This window comes from Alligator mississippiensis, chromosome 7, assembly GCF_030867095.1.
Source record: "Alligator mississippiensis isolate rAllMis1 chromosome 7, rAllMis1, whole genome shotgun sequence".
In the NCBI taxonomy this organism is placed as follows: domain Eukaryota; kingdom Metazoa; phylum Chordata; order Crocodylia; family Alligatoridae; genus Alligator; species Alligator mississippiensis.
In genome coordinates this window covers 50,610,651-50,630,251 of record NC_081830.1, presented here as the reverse complement: position 1 = coordinate 50,630,251, position 19,601 = coordinate 50,610,651, and the positions used below count along the sequence as shown (strand labels likewise).

The window sequence follows — 19,601 nt, the reverse complement described above, 5'->3', positions numbered from 1 at the left end:
AGCAGATTCTCTTCTTAAATTCTTCAGCTTCACCAGGTTCAAGCTGGTCTCTAATTTTCAGTAGGTATGGCTTGGTGTCACATACTCTCATTATAACCCTCAGACTCATTCTCTTCACTTAAGGACTAATAGGTGTAAATGAGCCCCAGTCCCCTTAAAGAGCCAGATCACCTAGTGACAGTGACGAAACATTTTGCTCAGATGAGTGCAGACATCCATCACCACATACATGTTTATTGAATCTCGCACCTCTCAATCACAGCCAAAGTTGTAGTAGAAATAAACTGGAATTCATATTGTGAATATTCCAAGAAATGTTACAAATGAATCAAAGAAGACATGACCCAGGCTGAGTAACTGAAGGAATACAATTCAGTAGTTGGAGGAAGGATCAATTTTATACCCAAGAATTTTTGCAACATTTGTTTGCAGACCAAGATGTTATAGCTCCCACACACAAGTAAACACACAGGAATCAAACTAACCAAGCCTGGATACAGGATGTTCTTTAATCTGTGCCTTTAAGGTACAAAGGAACAATTTGTACTTCTTTGGCAATATCTTGGAAGGTTTCCATGGGACTAACTGCAGGGAATGGCCAGCAGGCCTTGTTTGGTAGGATCAAGTTCTACTTACCTGGAATATATTGCAACTACTAGTCCTACAGAGTTCCAGACAGCTCCTGCAGAGATCTGCTGTGGCCTACTCCAACTCTGAATTCTGTCCCTAGGGAGACTGGGACTGATACCTCATGTTGGCCGAGTATGCCCAACTCTACCACCTCCTGAGCCCAGGACCATTGCCAAGAGACACGCCCTGACACTCTTTACCTCTCAAATCCACCAAATAAGAAGAGTAGATCATTTAGGGAACCCCCAGTGCAAGTCCCAATTCCCCCATGAGACACTGAGCCCAAGTGGTGTAAATTCTAGAAGTACCTACGCTGCCTAATTGTTAGCCTTGAGATCACAGAGAGCAAGAGTTAGTAGGCAAAGCTCATTTGCCAGTGGTATTACAGGTTCATGAAGGAGATAGTGTATACTTTGCCTATGTTTGGCAGGATAACAATCCATTGCTGCATGCTGGAAGAGGCTGAGAGTAATTAGGGCTTCATGAAAACTACCCTACATGTGTTTCTAGGCAGAATCTAGGGTTACTTTGCTCCCTGAAAGAAAGGCTTACTGGTTGTGCTAGCCTTCAGATGCCAAGTTTCCTATATGATACAAGGGCTTTTGCTCTAACATCACTTCTGGATGATGTATGGTGGTAAGAAAGATTAAGCATTAGTTAGAACTTCATGCTGGCAAAGCAGAAAAAGAAAGTGTCATAGCATGGTAAGTAGGAATGCAGGCAGGTACAGCATCTTCTAAAAGGGGAAAAATTCTTGCCAGGGAAGAAAGCTCTGCACAGCATGCACAAGCAAGATTTGTCTCACAAGATTTGACATCCACTTAGAATCACTGCTGTCTCCTCAATTCACAGGTTCTCTTACCTGACTTGCAAAAAGCAGAGAGAGTGTACCTTCGCAGACCTTACACCACAGAGGAAAAAACACTGTAAGCAGGCAACAGCAAAACTCCCATGGACTGCAAATGATCACATAATCAAAGCCTGAATTTATATTTTAGTACTGTACTTACTCTGGCTGGCCCCAGTTTAAACAGATTAATGGGCAGCAATGGTGTATAGCCCAGGATGATAGGGCTTCTCTGCAGGACCTGACTAGCACCTTAAATGTCCATGCTGGAAGGTAACATGCAGTTTGAAATTCAGAGAGCAACATTATGTTGTTAAAAATAGTCTGGGGGAATTTAGCATGAATCAAATACACAATCTAGGCAGAGCAGACCTTGCAGTTAGCAGTGAACAGCCAGTAGTAAGATTAACTTCAAAAGAAGAAGGAGAGCAAACTATAATTAAAAATATTTACTTCCAACCACAGCAACATGATTCCTCCTCAGCCTGACTTTCACAGCCTCCATGCAAAGTCCAAGATTGGCCTTAGCATGAAACTGAATTTTGCCTTAGCTTGAAGCTGAAATCTACCTCTGTGATACCAACCTAACTAGATACATCTACTGGAATCAGTTCCCTTTTGGTGGTTTTTAATTCACATATCTCATCTTGTATGTCATCCCATTCAGTAGCAGGCAAGCAGGTGGTCAATGACCAGAAATTTATGAAGTATGGTGACAGAAAGCCATCATGTAACTGCTACTCCAGGAGGTCAGGTAAGGCCTCAAGTTTCAGAACACCACTGATAAAGTGGGCTGTTTGCTTTCCTTTGTCCTCCTCATCCCAGCTAAGCCCACTCTACCAAACCCCATCACTTCCAAGAACAGGAACACTCCTGATCTTTGGTTAAGTCCTCAAATTTGACTTCTGACCCTCCACTCTCTCTGCTCATTGATAAATGGCCCCAGGGGATGTCTTTGTGCACCTTCATAAGTTCCTAACCCAGACAGAGTAGGTTGGTGCATGAAGAAATCAGGGGCTTTGCAGCAGTTACCAGACAGCATAAGGGATAGCAGCAAGAGAGAAAAGGACCCATTGCTTAAAGCAGTAACAGAAAAAAGAAAATGATTTGTAAGCAATCTGCTGGGAGTGGAAACAGCTGCTCCTCCAGTGCATGCAATACCAACTCTCTCCCAGCCTGTGTCAGCAAGACAACCACAGCCCTGATTACTATGAAAAAGTAACATAGTTTCATGGGAGTTCATTGTTAACCAAATACAGGTGACATCATGGTGACCGCTCCTGTATTATAGTCCCTCAAAACATGTTTGTCCATTTTCACCTTCCAAATGGTCTAGCCCCACACCTGGATCATAAGCATCTACCTTCTAATTAAATTCTTTTCAGGGACAAAGAAGTGGCTCTTGAGGTGTCCAAGGATGTGATGCCTGCCCTACCTTTGTCTACCCAGCAGCACTGCCCCCAGAGCATGTCTAGTGAGGGGCATTTCCAGCAGCAGAAGCCAAGGACTGGAAATCACAGTTTATTTCCTGTACAGAATTAGCCTCATTCAGATGCTAGCTAATGTTGCATTTGATATCATGAAGTAGGAAAATTATCTGAAGTGAGATTAATTCTTTAGACTGAAACTGTAAACCAACACATTTCCTCCATGTGTACGTAAAAAGCATTTACAAAATATATATATTTTCACCTATCAAAAATATTAATGCATAATCTGCTCCACCCTTTACACATTGCCCTTTTGGGGACCTGAGCATTTTTGGGCATTAAAAAGAAACAGGTGCCTAGATTTAGGCTCAGACATCCATGTTTAAGTACATCTATGGCCACAGGGTAAAGACAACCTGCTTACATTTAAGTGCTGCGCTCCTGAAGTTATGTGCCATTGAGGTAATACATCACGATTACTTCCTGTTGTGAAATCTTCCTGACAAATACAGGCTTTGCCTCTAGCTTTTTTTTTGACTCATTTATATACAAGCTCCTTCTCCTTCAAGTCATGGAGGGAGATGCGGTCCTGATCAGCTCCTTTCCCCTTCTCATACATTAGCTGCCCCCTTTCAGAGTACAAAGGAGCACCCTGCACTGGACGTGTCCCTTCAGCAGACTCCAAGCCAAGTTAGTGGAGCAAGTTCCTTGAGGTTCTCATTGCCCAACAAGTGACTGGCCTCACCCTTCCTTGCTCCTCATGCACTTGGTGGCACACACCCTGCGGGATCATGCACTGATTATCTGAAGGAAGGGAGAGAATAGGCAACATCTCAGCACATTTCTTCACACACATATCCAGCTGAAGAGGATAAGAAAGTGGCAACACAAATTGTTTCCCTATAGCAGGGGGCATTCCTACCTTACAGGTATAAAAACTGAGGCACAGAAAGGTTAAGTGGCTTGCCCAGTCTAACAATAGCATCAGGAATAAAATTTCACACTCCGACTCCCAGTCCTTTGGTCTAGCTTCTGGACTACATCTTCCTTGGTGTAGGTGTAGAACTGAACTGAACTGAACAAGACCATGTATTAAAGATGTTTGCCCTAAGACAGTCTTCCAATAATTTGTAAAATGAAGTCTGTAGGAGGAAGGGTGGAGAGGGAATCAAAGCTCCCTCCTGGTCTCTGAAGCAGATCGTCTCCCATGCAGTACAATGCTTGCTATTTCTTGAGAACAGAACTTCTAAAATACAACAACTTTTTTGGGAAACCCATGACCCAAAATGTAGTCTCTACTAAAAAAAAAAAAAAAAAAAAAAAAAAAAAGAATGATCTAGATCTCTCCCCCACCACCCAATATATCAATACATGCACACACACACCTCCCTCGACAAAACCCTGTCAACCCTCTCAGATGAGATGAACCTGTTGTATAGTAGCTTATAGGCTGAGAACACCATTTTGAAATGGAGCAACCACAAACTGTCCCCATGTTTGTGTATTTGCATTTGGTTCCTGATGACCATTCACTTGAAATACATAGCTTTTCCTTCAGAGGCTAGCACATGTACTTCTTGATATTCAGAAAGCAACTTGATGCCACACTGAAAAGAACTTTGGTTAATGCCCCAACATCAAGATATTTGGTAATTTATCAGGAACAAAGCAGCTGAAGTTAAGGGCCCAGTTTGTTAGCATCATTGTTGAGCTCATTTCGGTGCAGCTCCATCAGTCAGGAGGCTTAGGTGATCTGGTGCTGAACATCTGTACCCCATCTACAATGATGTTCTTACCCGCATAGCATCTAAGCCAATGGTAGGAAAAGTACCAACAACTTTGCCTGCAGATGAACCTATAGGGACCACTCGCATCTGATGGGATGCAGGATCAGACCCCAAATGAATTAGGGTGTTTTCCATGGCTAAAAATGAGAGAATATCCACTAATCCCATCCTAATGGACACACATACAACACGCACAGGGTAGTCTTATACAAGAACAATTACAGAGGCAACTTTCCTTTGACCTAGATTCCCTGAGTTTTCAGTTATTCAAAGACAAGAGTTTCATGCTGTGGGATCCCGTATTTTCCTTTGTGCTCTTCAAATAATGTTTTTAGTTCTTGCAAGTAGGTCTGATGCAGCTGTTCAATCTCTTCAGCTGTAGGATTCGAGCTCTGTTTCACAGCAATGGGGCTCCCCACTGCAAATAAATATGAAAGGAATGATGTCAGTGACAATGGCATCTGTTTATTACAGGCAAGTGTACTGCCATGACAGGGAAGAGTGAGCCGCATGATAGACGAAGAGATCACAGAACTACAGCTTTCCTCATCTGTAGACACTTTGATCCCAATCCACACCCTCATAACATACCATGATTCCCACCTGCTCCCACCCTGCCATTTGGTGGTAGGGAGATGAGAAATCTTTTTTTCCCTCCACACACAAACTCCATTTGCTCAAATTGCTACTTTCCTTCACCTTATATAGTCCCCAAAATGTATATAAAAATGGCTATAAGATACTACTCTTGATTTGGCATTAAGGCAAACCCCTACAAAGCTGGTCTATTTCAAGTTTAAGAGAATTGCTTATTTTGTACTAGTCATACATTCTCTATGGGTCTGATCCTACTCTGCCTTGTATACAGATATAAAAGTATGACATGACTTGTATCAGGTGCAAGATAAGCATAACATATCAGAGGGAAGAGCCAGTGGACTGCGTAGAGTTGCAGTTAATTTGCACCATGGTGAAAAGAGAACCAGGCCTTTTGACTTTGTTTTTCTGGTGGCTTCGACCTGTGGCCAAAGAACATACTTCTTTCCTGCTCCTGCTCCCATTGAATGGGCACCGAGACTGTAAGTTAGACCTGATCTCCTGTGGAAGGCTTGTTTATTGGTAAGAGTATTGAGCAGCCTGTCTTTGGTGGCAGTGTTGATAGCTATTGTGCTCTGTATTAAGTTACCTATCTCAGCACTGGGGCATTTCTGCATAGGCATTCTGAGTTGCAGCAGCATAGCTTGGGGCCTAAAAGGCCTCCAGAGTCAGTCCAGGTGCACAACCAAGAAATAAGCTCCGCTAGCTCCAGGCATACCTGAAGTCACAGATTTGGCAGCACAGAGAGCTCAGAAGCAGCCCTGAGAGTACACCACATGCTTGGAGGCTTTGCATCCTATGGGGCATGTGCCAAGGACCAGTCCCAAAAACTGAGGTGTGCTCCTGAGCACTCTTGCCCAGTTTGCAGATGGAGTCATTTGTGGGCTTCTCTTTCCTGGACTTGTTCTAGAGGCTTGCTGTATAGACATAGGGCCCTGGCATACATTACATGTAGGGTGAAGTAAAGTGTTAATCATGCCATAAATAGTAAGCCAGCCACACATTAAAGCTTATTTATGGTGTAATATACCAAACAAGCCATAAAGATATTCCACATCCAAATAAGCCAAAGTGTGTTACACATTGTATCATGCCTTAAATTGAATGTGGCGTGTCCAGGCTGACCCATGATAGATCCCAATGCTCATCTGAGCATAAAGACCTGGCATTGGCAAACCTAGGGCCTGGGATGCATCCATCTCCTACCTGATCAATGGGATTAGGCTGTGGGCAACATCAGGTCTTGGACCAGATCTCCTGTCTAATACTTGGAGCAGATGTAAGGGGTGCCAGGGGCCCACCATCAGGGAGCATCTCTTTGATCTCAGGCTCGGTGAACCCTGAACCTTTAAAAAACAATCATGCAGCTGGGGGTCCTGCTGCATGCCCACTTTACTAAATTTAGTAAAGTGCCATAGAAGGAACAGCTGGGGATCTGAGAGCTTTATTCCACAGCTGCAGGTGCCCCTTCACCATGTAGGGTACAGACAACTGGGAAAAAGGAAGCTTCTGCTTGGTGAGCTTTAGAGTGTTGCTGAGGCAGCTTCCCCAGACTTCCCTGCCAGGAACTTTAAACCCTACACCTGGCACCTCTGGCTAGGCTATCCAACACAGGGGATCAGAGGCTCCTAGGAGTGTAGAGGAAACATTTTGACTCCCCTGTCCCTGGGTGTGGGGTTTTGATAATGCACATATGGCATGGTAGGAGGCACAAATTGTTGGGGTCAAGAATCATATCTCATTGCTCCAATAAATGAACATGTGCCAGGGACTACATTTTATGATGGATCATTGCAACATGGTCTGTGCTTAAGAGAATGAAGTAGCATGCCTTCTGCTGTACCCAGAGACAAATGACAACAGCATCAAGAACGCTGAGCTTCTTACTGACTTCTTAAATCAGTAAAAATCTAGTAGGTTTGAAGGAATAGATAATAATAAATAGGTTTAAAGGAAAAGAACAGTACAAATCAGAGCCTTTTACACCATGCTGTATGTTCTGTACTTGGACAGCATTAAGTAAATTACAGGATTAAATATTTTCCAATACTCTGTTATAAACAAACAAACCAACCCAGCAGGAAGCAAAAATTTAAAAACAAGTTTGAATGGGAACTTGCAGAATAAGAAATCATGCACAGACTGAATTAAGGTTTAAATAGGGCCTATGGATTCCTCTCTCATTACCTGGATTAGCTTTGGTGACCATTTCATTCTTTGCTTGTATGCATCTCCCAATGATCCTCCCCTCTATTCTTCACACCTTTTGCATTCCAATCACTCACTCCACTTCATACACTGCTCTATGCTGTTCTTTCACAGTATCTGATGAGGTGAATTCAAATTCACAAAAGCTTGTGCTAACTATTTAGTCTATCAGGTACATATCTACCCTGCCTTCTGCCTGACTTCAGACTAACATGGCTAACTACTTTTCCTTGTACAACAGACTATCCTTGTCCTTACAGAAACTATCAACACAAAAAAAGGGGAATGTGGCTTGCAACAAGGACATTCTTGGCTCTAAAAGTTTGTAAAGATGCTGTCATCCTGCCATGCAGCTGTGTACTTGAGTGTTCCCATGTAAGGAGGCAGGGAAGGAACCTTCTCATTTGTACCTTTTAAAATTTAAATGCATCAATTTTTCCTCTCTCTCAAAATAAACCATATACAGTATGCACAAATTTTTGGTAAGCTTAGCACCCTGTTTTGGGTTTTAGTTAACATTTTCAAAATCGGAGCTTATTTAGTGCAATAGCACACAAAGTGGTAACGTTACTAAAAAAAAGTTTTATTTGAAAAGTACTTAACTTTTTTGGCTGAAACAAATTTAGAGTGTTTGTTTTTTAAATGGAAGATCTCCTGGCTTATTAGATTCTGCTAACCTGTCATAAAGGTTGTTTGACTGAGGGTTGAAAAAAATTAATTCTACTGTTACTTAGGGGCTAGTCTGAGGCCATAAAACACCTAGAGAAAATACACATTGAGGTCCCAAAGCCACCAGGCCTATAGAATTTACAAGTTATCACCTTGCTTCTTTGGTCCAGCAGGAGAAAAGTCATCATCTCACTGAATTGGAACACCATGAAATACATGTTGATTGTATATCATGAGAACCTCCTACCCAAATTAAATTCAGGGTTTTAAATATATTTGTGGGATATGAAATAGACCACACAAAATACAGACTAGCAGGCTTCAACTAGAGGCATGAAATCTCATTGTACTAACCATGGTTCATGTAAAATATACAGTTGCCAACTACTGCCTTAGGAGGACTCACAGCATGACTGAGCTTTAAAGGGTGTCATTCTCAGTAGCAGCCACTCCAAAAGCAGAGTTCAGCTACCCACCCCTTACTTTTTCTGACTAGCCATTTTTATTTTCCCTTCCTCCACAGGAAAACAGGATAAAAGATACCAGGAAAGATATTTATTTCAAACCTCACACATTTGTCTTTAGATGAACAGCAACCAATTCTTTCTGTTAAAGCAGATTTGTGAAGGAATACAAATTATTGAATTTAACCACAAACACATATCAAAGCATTCACACAAGAATAAGGCAATTGCCAAGGAACTTACCAACTGTGTGAATAGGTTTCCTGTAAGGTATCAAGCCAAAACTGTACTGAAAGATTCCTCTGGCATGAAACAGTGGTAAAGCAAACCCCATCACTTTCTGCATTCTACTTTGTAAGTTTCTGAGCCACGATCCTTTGGGGTTTGCAACTTGTTTAAACAGTTCATTTTCTCCAAAAGAAAATACTGGGACCAGATGAGCCCTTGTAAAAATGGATAAAAATTAAAACAATGCAACACCGACAGGCATGATTTACAACTCGCATCCACAGCATGATAAATTTTTCACATAAAAAAAAAAAATGCAGAAAACATCACTGGGAGTGATAACATTCAGTGTATGTGTTATGCATTCATGCCTTCACTGAAACATAGCTTTTAGGATGAATGCATTATATTCAGTTTAACAGAAAAAAACAAAAAAACCCAACCTGGATGGCTGGAGACAGTCTGATCTTCATCTGCTTTTCAGTTGGCATAGCCAATGCAATTTCTGAGCACCAGCAAAAACAATTGCTAAAGGCATCATAAGGCAATGGAAGAAAAACAAAACAACCTTCTTTGGCTTGGGGGAAGGCACCCACCTCTCACTGAATTTTAACAGGATTTGGATGTTTAACTCCCTGTAGTTCCCTTGAAAAATTCCAGCCTTAATCCTCTAACAGTAGATGCCAAATCCTGCCTGCAGAAGACACTTTAGAGCAGTAGGGAGGGGCAGCCTTATTGACAGACATGCCACAAGTTAAGCCCCACACTTTCCCCAAGTGCCACTCTGATCCCCTTCCCTTGCTTGATTTGCTGCTCTGCTTTCTGCTCCCTGCCCTATCTGCCACTCTGCCTCCTGGTCCCTCCTTAAACCTGACACATGCAACACCCACAGACTGCCTAAACAATATGTGGCACTTAAGCTGCATGTTGGCAACCCCACTATATACAATTCAGCTACATCACTTCATATGATTTTGTTTTGTTCCTGAATGGGGTCCAAAACCAACAAGGGGTTGAATATCTTCATCTAAGGTCTAATGTTATCAGAGTGAAATGCCAGCCAGGGGTTTAAATAAGGATTTTGCACAGCTAAGATCTCAATCTGGTGAATTTACGTGGTTGCTAAATAAGCAGAACACCACTAAAATACTGCCTTATAAAAAAACAAAAACACAACCCCCCCCAACAAGAACAAAATCTCAGAATGATCTTAAGTTTTTTTTTTCCTTCAAAAGATTCATACCTCTCAGTTTTCTTAAGCTAGATTCCTAAATGATCTTTAAGTGTCCTAGGCATGTTCCATCATATGCCATGTTTGACGGTATCTTTATGGCACATGATTTAAAAAGGAGTAGTATTTCTACATTACTCAAGGTGACCATTTCATACCTGTTTTCATGACATCAGGAAAGCTAATCTTACTGAAGCAAGGGTGAAGTTGGCTGACATGTAACACAAGCATGAATTGCTTATGCAAAGCACACAACTTTCTTGGTTGATAAAATCTTGGGATTTACAAGACCCATCTTCCTTGCTCCTATTTTAATTTGCTATCCTGAATGGCATCTTCAAACCTAAAACTGTGAAGCTGCTTCCTTTTATCCATGATACTACTGTGTCATACAATTACCCTTGAAGGAAACAACTGGAGGTTCTGTAAACAGTGAGGATTTATAGGATACCAAGTTTTTGCTAGGTCATTGATGAGGAACAGAACAAATCTTGTGTGATAGCATTTCTGAATATACTCTAGAATAATCCCAGATTTGTTTTCTTCTTTGACACACAGACTTTTGCAAGACTTACTGTAAAAGACTGCCATACAGAAATGAGTAACATGGAGTTTTGGTTGTGAAACTCAGAAGAAGCTAGTTTATCTATTAGTCATATATCATTATGGTTTCTCATTCTGTATCTAGATTTTGTATGATCTGAAGTAGCCTGCCTCCAGGGGAACTTCTGTCAAATAATGGCATTTTTTCAGTGCTTAAAGGATCTGATCCATTTCCCTGGACCTTGTCAAACCTCATGCTCCAAGCCGAACAAGTGTTAAAATCAGCATAGTGTTGTTTGGTTTAGTGGAACAGTCACACAGCAAGGCAAAAAACCTGCTCTGACAATCCTTCACCTGCATAGCTGTGACTTGCCACTAGAGGCTTGGCAAGCAGAGACAGGACTAGGAGGACCACCCGCTTACTGCTCCTGCTGGGCAGAGAGTAGGCTCACCACTGTGTCAGTTGCAGCAAGACCAGAGAGACCTGTGGAAAACAGCTTCTCTGGGGCTCTCTGGTTTGGCCAAAACTGGCACAGCAGCTCTGCACTGAGAGTGGGGCCGTCAGGCTTAAGCCCTGGCAGCCCTGCTCTCAGCATGGAGCTGCCCTTCCCCAGGGCTCTGTGGTCTCAGAGCTGTGGCAGCTCCATGCTGAGAGTAGGGTTGCCAGTGATGGCCCCACACAGCACAGAGCTGTTATCAGGTTCAGCAAGACAAGAAAGTCCTGGGGGAAGCAACTCTCTGGTCTCCCTGAACTGACACAGCAATTCAGGACTCCCAGAAAACAGCAAACCAGCTGGTGCCCTGCACATGTGGGCGGGGGGGGGGGGGGGGGTGGAATAGGAGAAGATTCCTCTCCCTAGCTTTCTGGTCTCTAGGAGACCCAGGCTCTGCTCCAGACAGGTAGAGTGCCCCTGGCTCCATGCATGGGTGGAAGGGATCTCCTTCTCCCTCTCCATGCTTGCTGTAGCCCTGGAGTCACTTGCTCTGCCGAGCAGAAGCAGCAAGCGGGTCCCCTTCCCCCAACATGTGCAGGGAGCTGGGGATACCCTGCCCTGCCACAGCAGCCTGGGTCTCCTGGGCAGCAGCAAGCAGGGGATGGGGGAATTCCCCCTGTGCTTGATGCTTCCTGGCAGACCAAGACTGCCCTGTGGCCAGGCAAGGTATCCCTGGCACCCTGCACTTGTGCAGGGAAGGATGAGGTAGGATCCTCTTGCTCTGCCTGGCACAGGGGGTGAGCTCCAGAGGAAAAAGATGAATTGGGCCCCTGGGAGTTCAAGTGGCACACAGCCAGCCAGCAGCTCACCCCCATGAGCTACTGCCAGCTGGGTTCACCAGGTGCTGCCTGAGCTCTGAGGGGCCTGAGCCTTTTTTCTCCAGAGTTCACCCTCCATGCCACGGCCAGCAGGAACAGAGCCTGTCTGAGTGGCAGTGGGAGGCACCGCAGTCACCAAGTGCTCTGGGGCTGCCTCTGCCCAATGTCCCTTGGGGGGCGAGGTTCTGTGCCTTGCCCCGCTACACCCTGGCATCCCCACTTGCCAAGTCAGGAGGGACCACTGCATTCTGGGATACTAGAAGGCTTCAACTTGAGTGGAATACCTGTGAGAAGTGACCAGATGGTAATGAAACAGGAACAAAATTATGCAGATTGGAGATAGTCCTGCCACTCCAAGGCAGGGTTATCTCCAACTTTAAAACAAATAATGAGAGTTTTAAGCAACTTAAAAAAGGTGTTAATGTGCAGCCAGTCCAGGGTTAAGTAGTCCAGACACCACCTAAAATTACCATGCAACCAGCCTCCCCTTCCATGAAAAGACATTATCACATGAATGGGGGTTCAATAAGAGAGTAGACTTTGGCTCTTTATACAGAAGGAAAGAAAAAGCAAAGAAAGTGGTAATGAGCAAGTTCTAGGCAAGAAGACTAAAACGCAGGCAAAAAGTTGGCTTGGGATCAGTTTAGGGTCACCTAGAGCTAATTTGGTGGTTTTGTGCCAGTTGGATCCAGTCTTACTGCAGAGGTAGGTTTATACCAGTAACAGAAACAGACATTTTTTTAATGACACATAAAGGTAATCTAACTGCCTTAGAGAGAATAACTTAATATTAATGAGTAGATGGCATATCAGGCACATCCAAATCTCACATAAAACTGGTAGATATATCTCTATTTAGCAATCTTTAAGTGTGGCAAGGTGATCAGGGGGGCAAAAAAAAAAAAAAAAGCCAGGCCCATCTCAGAATCTTTGCTCATCAGCCTTGAACTCCTATTCCTGCTGAATTGTCTGTCTGCAGATTAACCAAGATCAGCACTTCTTTGCAAGCTAGTTAATAAGTTATTTGCCATAACAGGTCAGCCACTGGTTTTTTGACTTTTAAAGCTTTAGAACTTCAATAAAATGAAGATCAATGTATGTTTTAGGTATAAAATTATTCTTTATTTTATTTAGATTTATGATCCATGCAAGAATGTAATCATTTTCTTACTATGCACACTTTGCATTGTTTTATCATTAGTATACTGCTTGTAATTTAATTTTCGTTTAATTTACTTTAAGAGCACTTGATTTTGCTGAGACAGGCTCCTTAAACCTTCCTAGGACACCTGTTGGACATCAACAGCTAGGGCACGTACTCAATAGAAGTGGGAGAGAAGGCATTGAATCCATGGGCCTCCAAAGGAAAAAAAAAAAAAAGAGAGAAAAGTGCATCCCAGGCCCCTCACATTCTTCAGTATTTGAACCCCTTTGAAAAGCACTTGCTGAAAAGCTATTTGGGTAGCCGAATTCATCTGGCAAAAAAGTGAAACTGCAGCATCTTGTGAGGAATTGTACATTCCAAACACTACACAATATAAAGCCCAAACCAAATTTAACCATGGAAATATTAAAAGTAGTAAAGCTTGAGGGAATACCTTGCTATACAATACCAATTAAACAAGTTAAAATATTAAACATAAAAGTAAACAAACAGTACTGTATTAAACAAAAAAGTTTAAGAGGGGAACAGTTTGTTATACCATACCAATAATTATAAATTAGTTTAGAAGTGTTGTTCTTTGTATATCAGAATGTTCTGTATTCAAATTACTGGGACAATGTACAAAGGAAGGAGACACCACCGCCTCTTCCTGTATTGCAGAGAGACTGCATTTTGCGAGAAGCAACACATCAGTGTGTGTTAGGTATGCTCTGAGAATGCCTACTATTCTACTTATTTTTATGCAAAACCCTCTATAGGAAATCATGCAAAAGTCTTTATGTTGAGAACAAAACACATAACAGATTATTGCACAGCATTTTTGCTTATGTGTTTGGTAAATCAGGGTTTCTATCATATATCCCCTAAAATGAAGACATCCCACTGAAGAAAGAAAAATGCTCTTGTCCCTTTACAGGGGTGTAGGTTGTAGCCATGTTGGTCTAAGGACATAGGCAGTCAAGATTCTTTGGGTGAATCTGATATCTTTTATTAGACCAACTTAAATAGTCATAAAAAAAAATATATATATATATCTATATATATATCTATATAGATATATATATATATATCTATATATATATTTTAGCAAGCTTTTGGGTTTAAAAACCCTTCATCAGGCTGAGGAAGTCTCTGCAGTTGGTACGTGCTCTTTCTGGATGGAATGAATAGTAAAGAAGCCAGACGCTGTGATGACTTCAGGATAGGGTCAGCAGAACTGCTATTGACTAATCTGAAAATGCAAGTGATTCAGCAACAATCAAAAAACTGGAAAATGTTGCTACATTCTGTTTCATTTTTTTACTACTGTGGTTTACAAGTCAGATGAGGATGCGTCTACCTCCATCTACTGCTTCTGAATTATTTCTGAAAATGAGATGAAAAGGGATTTCACAACTTCCCCTACATTGCTATCCTCTCTGATGTAGCAATATCAGGACTGACTCTTCGAACATCTGTATCTAATGTCAATGCACAAATAACCCTTTCAGATTTGGCAGCTGTACTGAATCAGTGCTTCATTTTGAAAGAAATGCTGTCCCACCCAACAATTTGAATGGGAAACCTACCCACACTTCAAAGCCATCTTGATAAAACCTTTCCTTTTGAGGATGCTCAGATTTAAACTTCCAGGACGTGCGTTCAAAGACTCTTCTGCACCTCCAATCACAATCACTGAGATGTTTCCACCGCCACCTTTCTTCAACACATAAGAGACACTCTTCTTGGATGCCGAAACCAGTCCTTAAGGAGGAACATTTTAAGAGTGACTAAGTAGATCCTTTACTGGAAGTACCAAGATAAATTTTTAGCTCCCTCTCTCCTTATTTGTTTGTGGAATATTCTTCTTTGTTTTTGTTTCCAATGGTTGAGGCACAAATCATCATAAAAGAGAGCTAGGACCTTTTCCTGGCTCTACAACAGATTTTTTTATTTGACTGATTAAGTGCCCTGAGCCCGTTTCTTCATGTATGCAAAGGACTAAATTCTGTTTGCCCACCATGAAGAAATTGAGAGAACCTCAGGGACAGGAGTCCGAATAACAGAGATGATATTGCTTTTGCAGCAATATATTTATATATATATATTTTACCTGACATGCTAGAATGAGCAATCATGAGACTTCAGTCACAACGGACAGAATCTATCAGCTGAAGCTAAACTCAGGCCAAATGAGAAGGTTAACTGAGAAACAAATGCATATAGACAAACGCACAGGGGATATAGAAATAAGCTTAATACAAGCAGGGCCCATGTCTTTAGTTGAAGCTTTTCAAACGGGGGTCCACAGTACCATGGGATCTATTTCATTGCTATAAAACAATAACTCCACTGAGGTCCATGGAATGACAGTATAAGAAGGAACAGAATCAATCCAGTTAAACAATATCTAGCTATTGTATGTCCAAATATCCTAACCAGTGTCACCCAGTCTGTGCTGTCCAGACCATTACTTGAGCTACATGGATACTCTATGTAATCTCTCCCTTTCTCTGCTGGTACTGTTTTTCTCCTTGTTCTCCCACTTAGGCCTCTCACAGCAGTCTAAGTCTTGGTAAACCTGGACTGAATTTGGCCTTTTGGAAAATAATCAAAGAAATTATAAAAGGAATAGAGCAATCAGATCATCAACTCTACCCATGCCTGGATTCTCTTATTCTTTATTTACTAGTTAAGCTATTTTAGATTAATTAAAAAAAAGTCCATCATCATGCAGGGTTCAAATGCAACTTTTACTTCTTGAAAAGCTGGTATTGAAAGCTTTTTCTTTTGTACTCAAATAGTTGACACTTACCTTTTCTCCTAGCAAGGAAGTTAAAATAAACCTCAAGGAAACAGTAATTTTGACTGAAATGTTACTTTAGGGACTAAGTACCAAGAGAAACGTTTTGCCAGCAGACACTGACTTAACATCCCAAGGAGCATTGTAAAGGCCTAATATGATGTAGGTGGTCAGACCAGATAGTCATAATGGTCTCTTCGGGCTATAACATCTATACCTTTGCTCTCAGGATTCTGCCACTGTCAGTTTTTGCTCATGTTCAAATTACTTCTCACTTAGTTCCTATGGGCTACAGTAGCAAAGCCATGTGGAAATCCACTGTTCTACTGAGCTATATTTAGACTCTAGACAACATTCTGTCAGGTCAAATATGTTCATCTTCCATCACTGCCAATCCCATAACCATGAAAGCACAATGACAATCCACAGGAAAGTCATATTTGGTTGCAGGGGATTCCTTTGTGATCTTAAGCTATTGTCATAAGTGTGGTAATATTTTGCTATACTACATATCAGGCATGTTTCTCTTCTCAAAATAATTAGCACAAATTTGGAAAATGGCATTTGTTACCTCAATTATCTCAACATTTCAGTTACGTCCTTTTAGTAAAGAGGCAATTGAAGCATGGTTAGATGGAGTTACTGCCTTAAAAAAAAAAATCACAGTTCTTGTCAGAACCAGAAATGCAACATAGCTCTCTAATGTCCTCGTCCACTGCCCTGTCACCTGTCCTAAAGCATTTTACCTCAATTATAGTAACTCCATGGACTTAAACTATAGTGAGGAAAGAAACATTCCCGCAGTTGTTGCACATCCTTTCATGTCTAATATGTATTTACTTGCTTTGCAGTACAATATAAGAACGTTAATTATGGGTCAGGACCCCATGGTGCCAGATGCTGTACAAACACTGACCAAAAAAGGTAAGCTGTCTGGGGAATGGGCTCATAAACTATAATATAATCACATAGAGCTTGGGGGGGAAGAAAGGGGGAAGCCTTTTACCCAGAGGTAAGCAAGCAGTGTCTTCAGTAGAAAGATGTTTGTACCAAGTTGCTTAGTTTGCTCTTGAAATGCCAGTGTTTAAATAATAAAGTAATAGTGTACTCCATTCCACTCATCCAACCCTTATTATTCCCATTCAACTGGTAAAGGATTGGAGCCAGCTCATAGAAAGATAGCACATGAGTAGGCATGAAGACTACAGGTAACTTTCAGAGAGGAATTATGGTCAAATGGTTAGAATCCTAGTACAGGACTTGGGTTCAAATACTTGGACTATTACAGACTTTCCATGTGACCTTGGGAACATCACTAAGGACCGGCATCTTCAAAAAACCCCCCCCAAAAACAGAGTGGGGGGGATTTAAATGGAATTTGGATACTTAAATGCAACATGAGAAACCCCTACTGGCTGGTATCTAAATGTAAAAGCACCTGAAGTATACAGGTGCCTTATTTTTTTCACCTTAAAGTTTCCAAGGTGCCAAAAATGCCACTTCTGTGAATGGCCAGAAAGGCCCTGGTCTTAACAGGGCTGAGCATCCCAACACCTAGCTCACACCTAAGCCCAATCAGGATATAGAAATACAAACCCTAGAATAGCTCTGCCAAGAGGTTGAAACCAGAAGGCACTCAGAACACATCTAGCACAAAAAACTAAATGTAGAGGGTGGTGCGCGGGTGGGGGGAGTTCAGGGGGCATTGTTTTATTTTAAAATCCAGCTGAAAAATAGCAACCTTCTTTTATACAACAGGTATAGAGTTAAAAAAAAAAAAAAAATCACCAGGAAGTGGCAGAGCTGGGAATTCTACCAGAGGCAATTCAAACCCTGATCTCCCATCTTTAAATGGAAAGTAGTCCAACTATTGAGCTATAAGCTATACCAGGGATGAGCAAAATATAGCCCTAGGGGCCATACCCAGCCCGCCTACTGATTTTATCTGGCCTGCTGGCTGCTGTCAGGAGCCTGAGGAAGTAGGGCTGAGCCCTGCACCACAGCCATAAAATGCTCATCAAAACTCATTCAATAGCCCTCCAGCCCAAATAATTGCCAACCCCTGGACTATACTGACTGGAGGGGCATACTAACCACCTCTCTAGTGGAAGCCATTTCACTGTGGAAAAAAAGAACTTGAGATTTATTGAACCATAAACAGCATGACTCTAGAGGCTAGTAGTTTCATCTGGGAGATGAATCTGGTCTTTGCTACAGTAAATGTTTAAGTCCTTATTAAGTAGTTTCCACTGGTACAATTATGGCCAGACCAAACTGTCACCTAAGTGACAATCCCAAAGTTACACGGAGTCAGTGGCATAGTCAGGAACAGAACTCTCATTTCCTTACTCTCTTGTTGGATCTGGCCCTTAGTCTCCATGCACATCAGTTTCCCATCTATGAACAGGGTTAAGAAGCAGGAGCATTGAGGGGGAATAAATATTACAGCTGGTCAGGAAGATTCAGGCAAAACTTGTTGGTTTGTTGTTGATTTTTTTTGGGGGGGGGAGGGAGGAGGGGGAGGGAGAAAAAAACCAAACAAAAATAAAAAAACCCACACATGCTCATAAGTGTTTCACAGACTGACGCTCCTGCAGAAAGGGAATCTCTTGCACAGGGGTGGTATTTCCTGCTGTCTTGTCTACTCAGCTACTCTAAGGACCCTGTCAAACCAGCTGCTGAAGAAGCTGGGCTTCCAAGTCTGTGGTCAGACTGTCCTGGCATTTTGTAACGCACGAGCAGACTTAGGACTCTCATACCTTGATGCACTGGAATAATGCAGGAATGTACCATGATAGGTCATTCCGAGAGTCCCTATATTGGAGTTCCCTAGAAGAGGTTAACTAATCCTTCCAAGTGGCTTCAGAGCCAGAGTTCACTATAAGAGATTTGTTTTCAGGCCAGCTCTGATCCTATTGCAGCTTGACATCAGAATTCAGCTTCATGAGTTACAGGATGAGAGCCCGTACCTTACATCACTATGCATTATACTCACTGGATACAGCTTCTGCTTAAAATGAGTTGTATGTGAAACTATATATTATTTACCTACCAGCAGACATTATGTATTCTCTGAAGAAGGGACATCTGAACCAGAAGGGCAAGATGTGAAGATATGGAGTAAGGCCAGGGAATAACTCCTTAAAACCTGAATATTCTGTACAAAAGTTTCCAAAGGCTCCAGCAACAAGGACACCATGGGGGTGAAATCCAAACAGATAGTTATGGCTTGGATCCAAATCTGATGTTTTGATAAGCTGGAAAGCAAACAAATGGAGAAAGTTGTTTTGAGCTCAAATCACAACAGTCCATCAGCATGGGAAGAGTTCTAAGAGGACATAAGCTGCACATAGAGCACTGATAGCACATTTCCCTGTCTTAACTGAACACATTTTTAGAGATCAGTTCAGTTTCACATCAGTTGTGCCACAGTCTCTTACAATATCTTAGCTTCTACCTTGTGACCATAAAGGTTCAACTCAGAAGCACTAGGCACAACTATTTATCCCATCACTAACCCTCACATTTCTATCATCTAAATTTGTTTTATAGGAGGAAGTCACAGTCAATACTGGTTTAACTGGAATGGAGTTATACCAAGGCTGAATCTAGCCTCAAAGGGCACGTCCACACATGCAAGCACATGCGCTTGCAGCAGCTCAAATAGAAGTGGTACAAATTTGAGCCGGGGCTTTTTGCCTCAGCATG

The 19,601-nt window shown here is 42.0% G+C and overlaps 1 protein-coding gene across 1 annotated transcript in view; it reads right to left on the bottom strand.

Annotated features, from left to right (window-relative positions):
- Positions 1–214: 214 nt before the first annotated feature.
- The window catches only part of MOGAT1 (monoacylglycerol O-acyltransferase 1), a 35,213-nt gene continuing 15,826 nt past the window's right edge, over positions 215–19,601 (bottom strand). Inside the window, exons 3-6 of the mRNA XM_006271177.4 lie at positions 18,946–19,150; positions 14,680–14,854; positions 8,876–9,075; positions 215–5,112 (exon numbers count right to left, since the gene is read on the bottom strand). Of these exons, the coding sequence (XP_006271239.1) occupies positions 4,958–5,112; positions 8,876–9,075; positions 14,680–14,854; positions 18,946–19,150 (735 nt within the window). The 3' untranslated portion in view covers positions 215–4,957. The remainder of the gene's footprint in view (positions 5,113–8,875; positions 9,076–14,679; positions 14,855–18,945; positions 19,151–19,601) is intronic.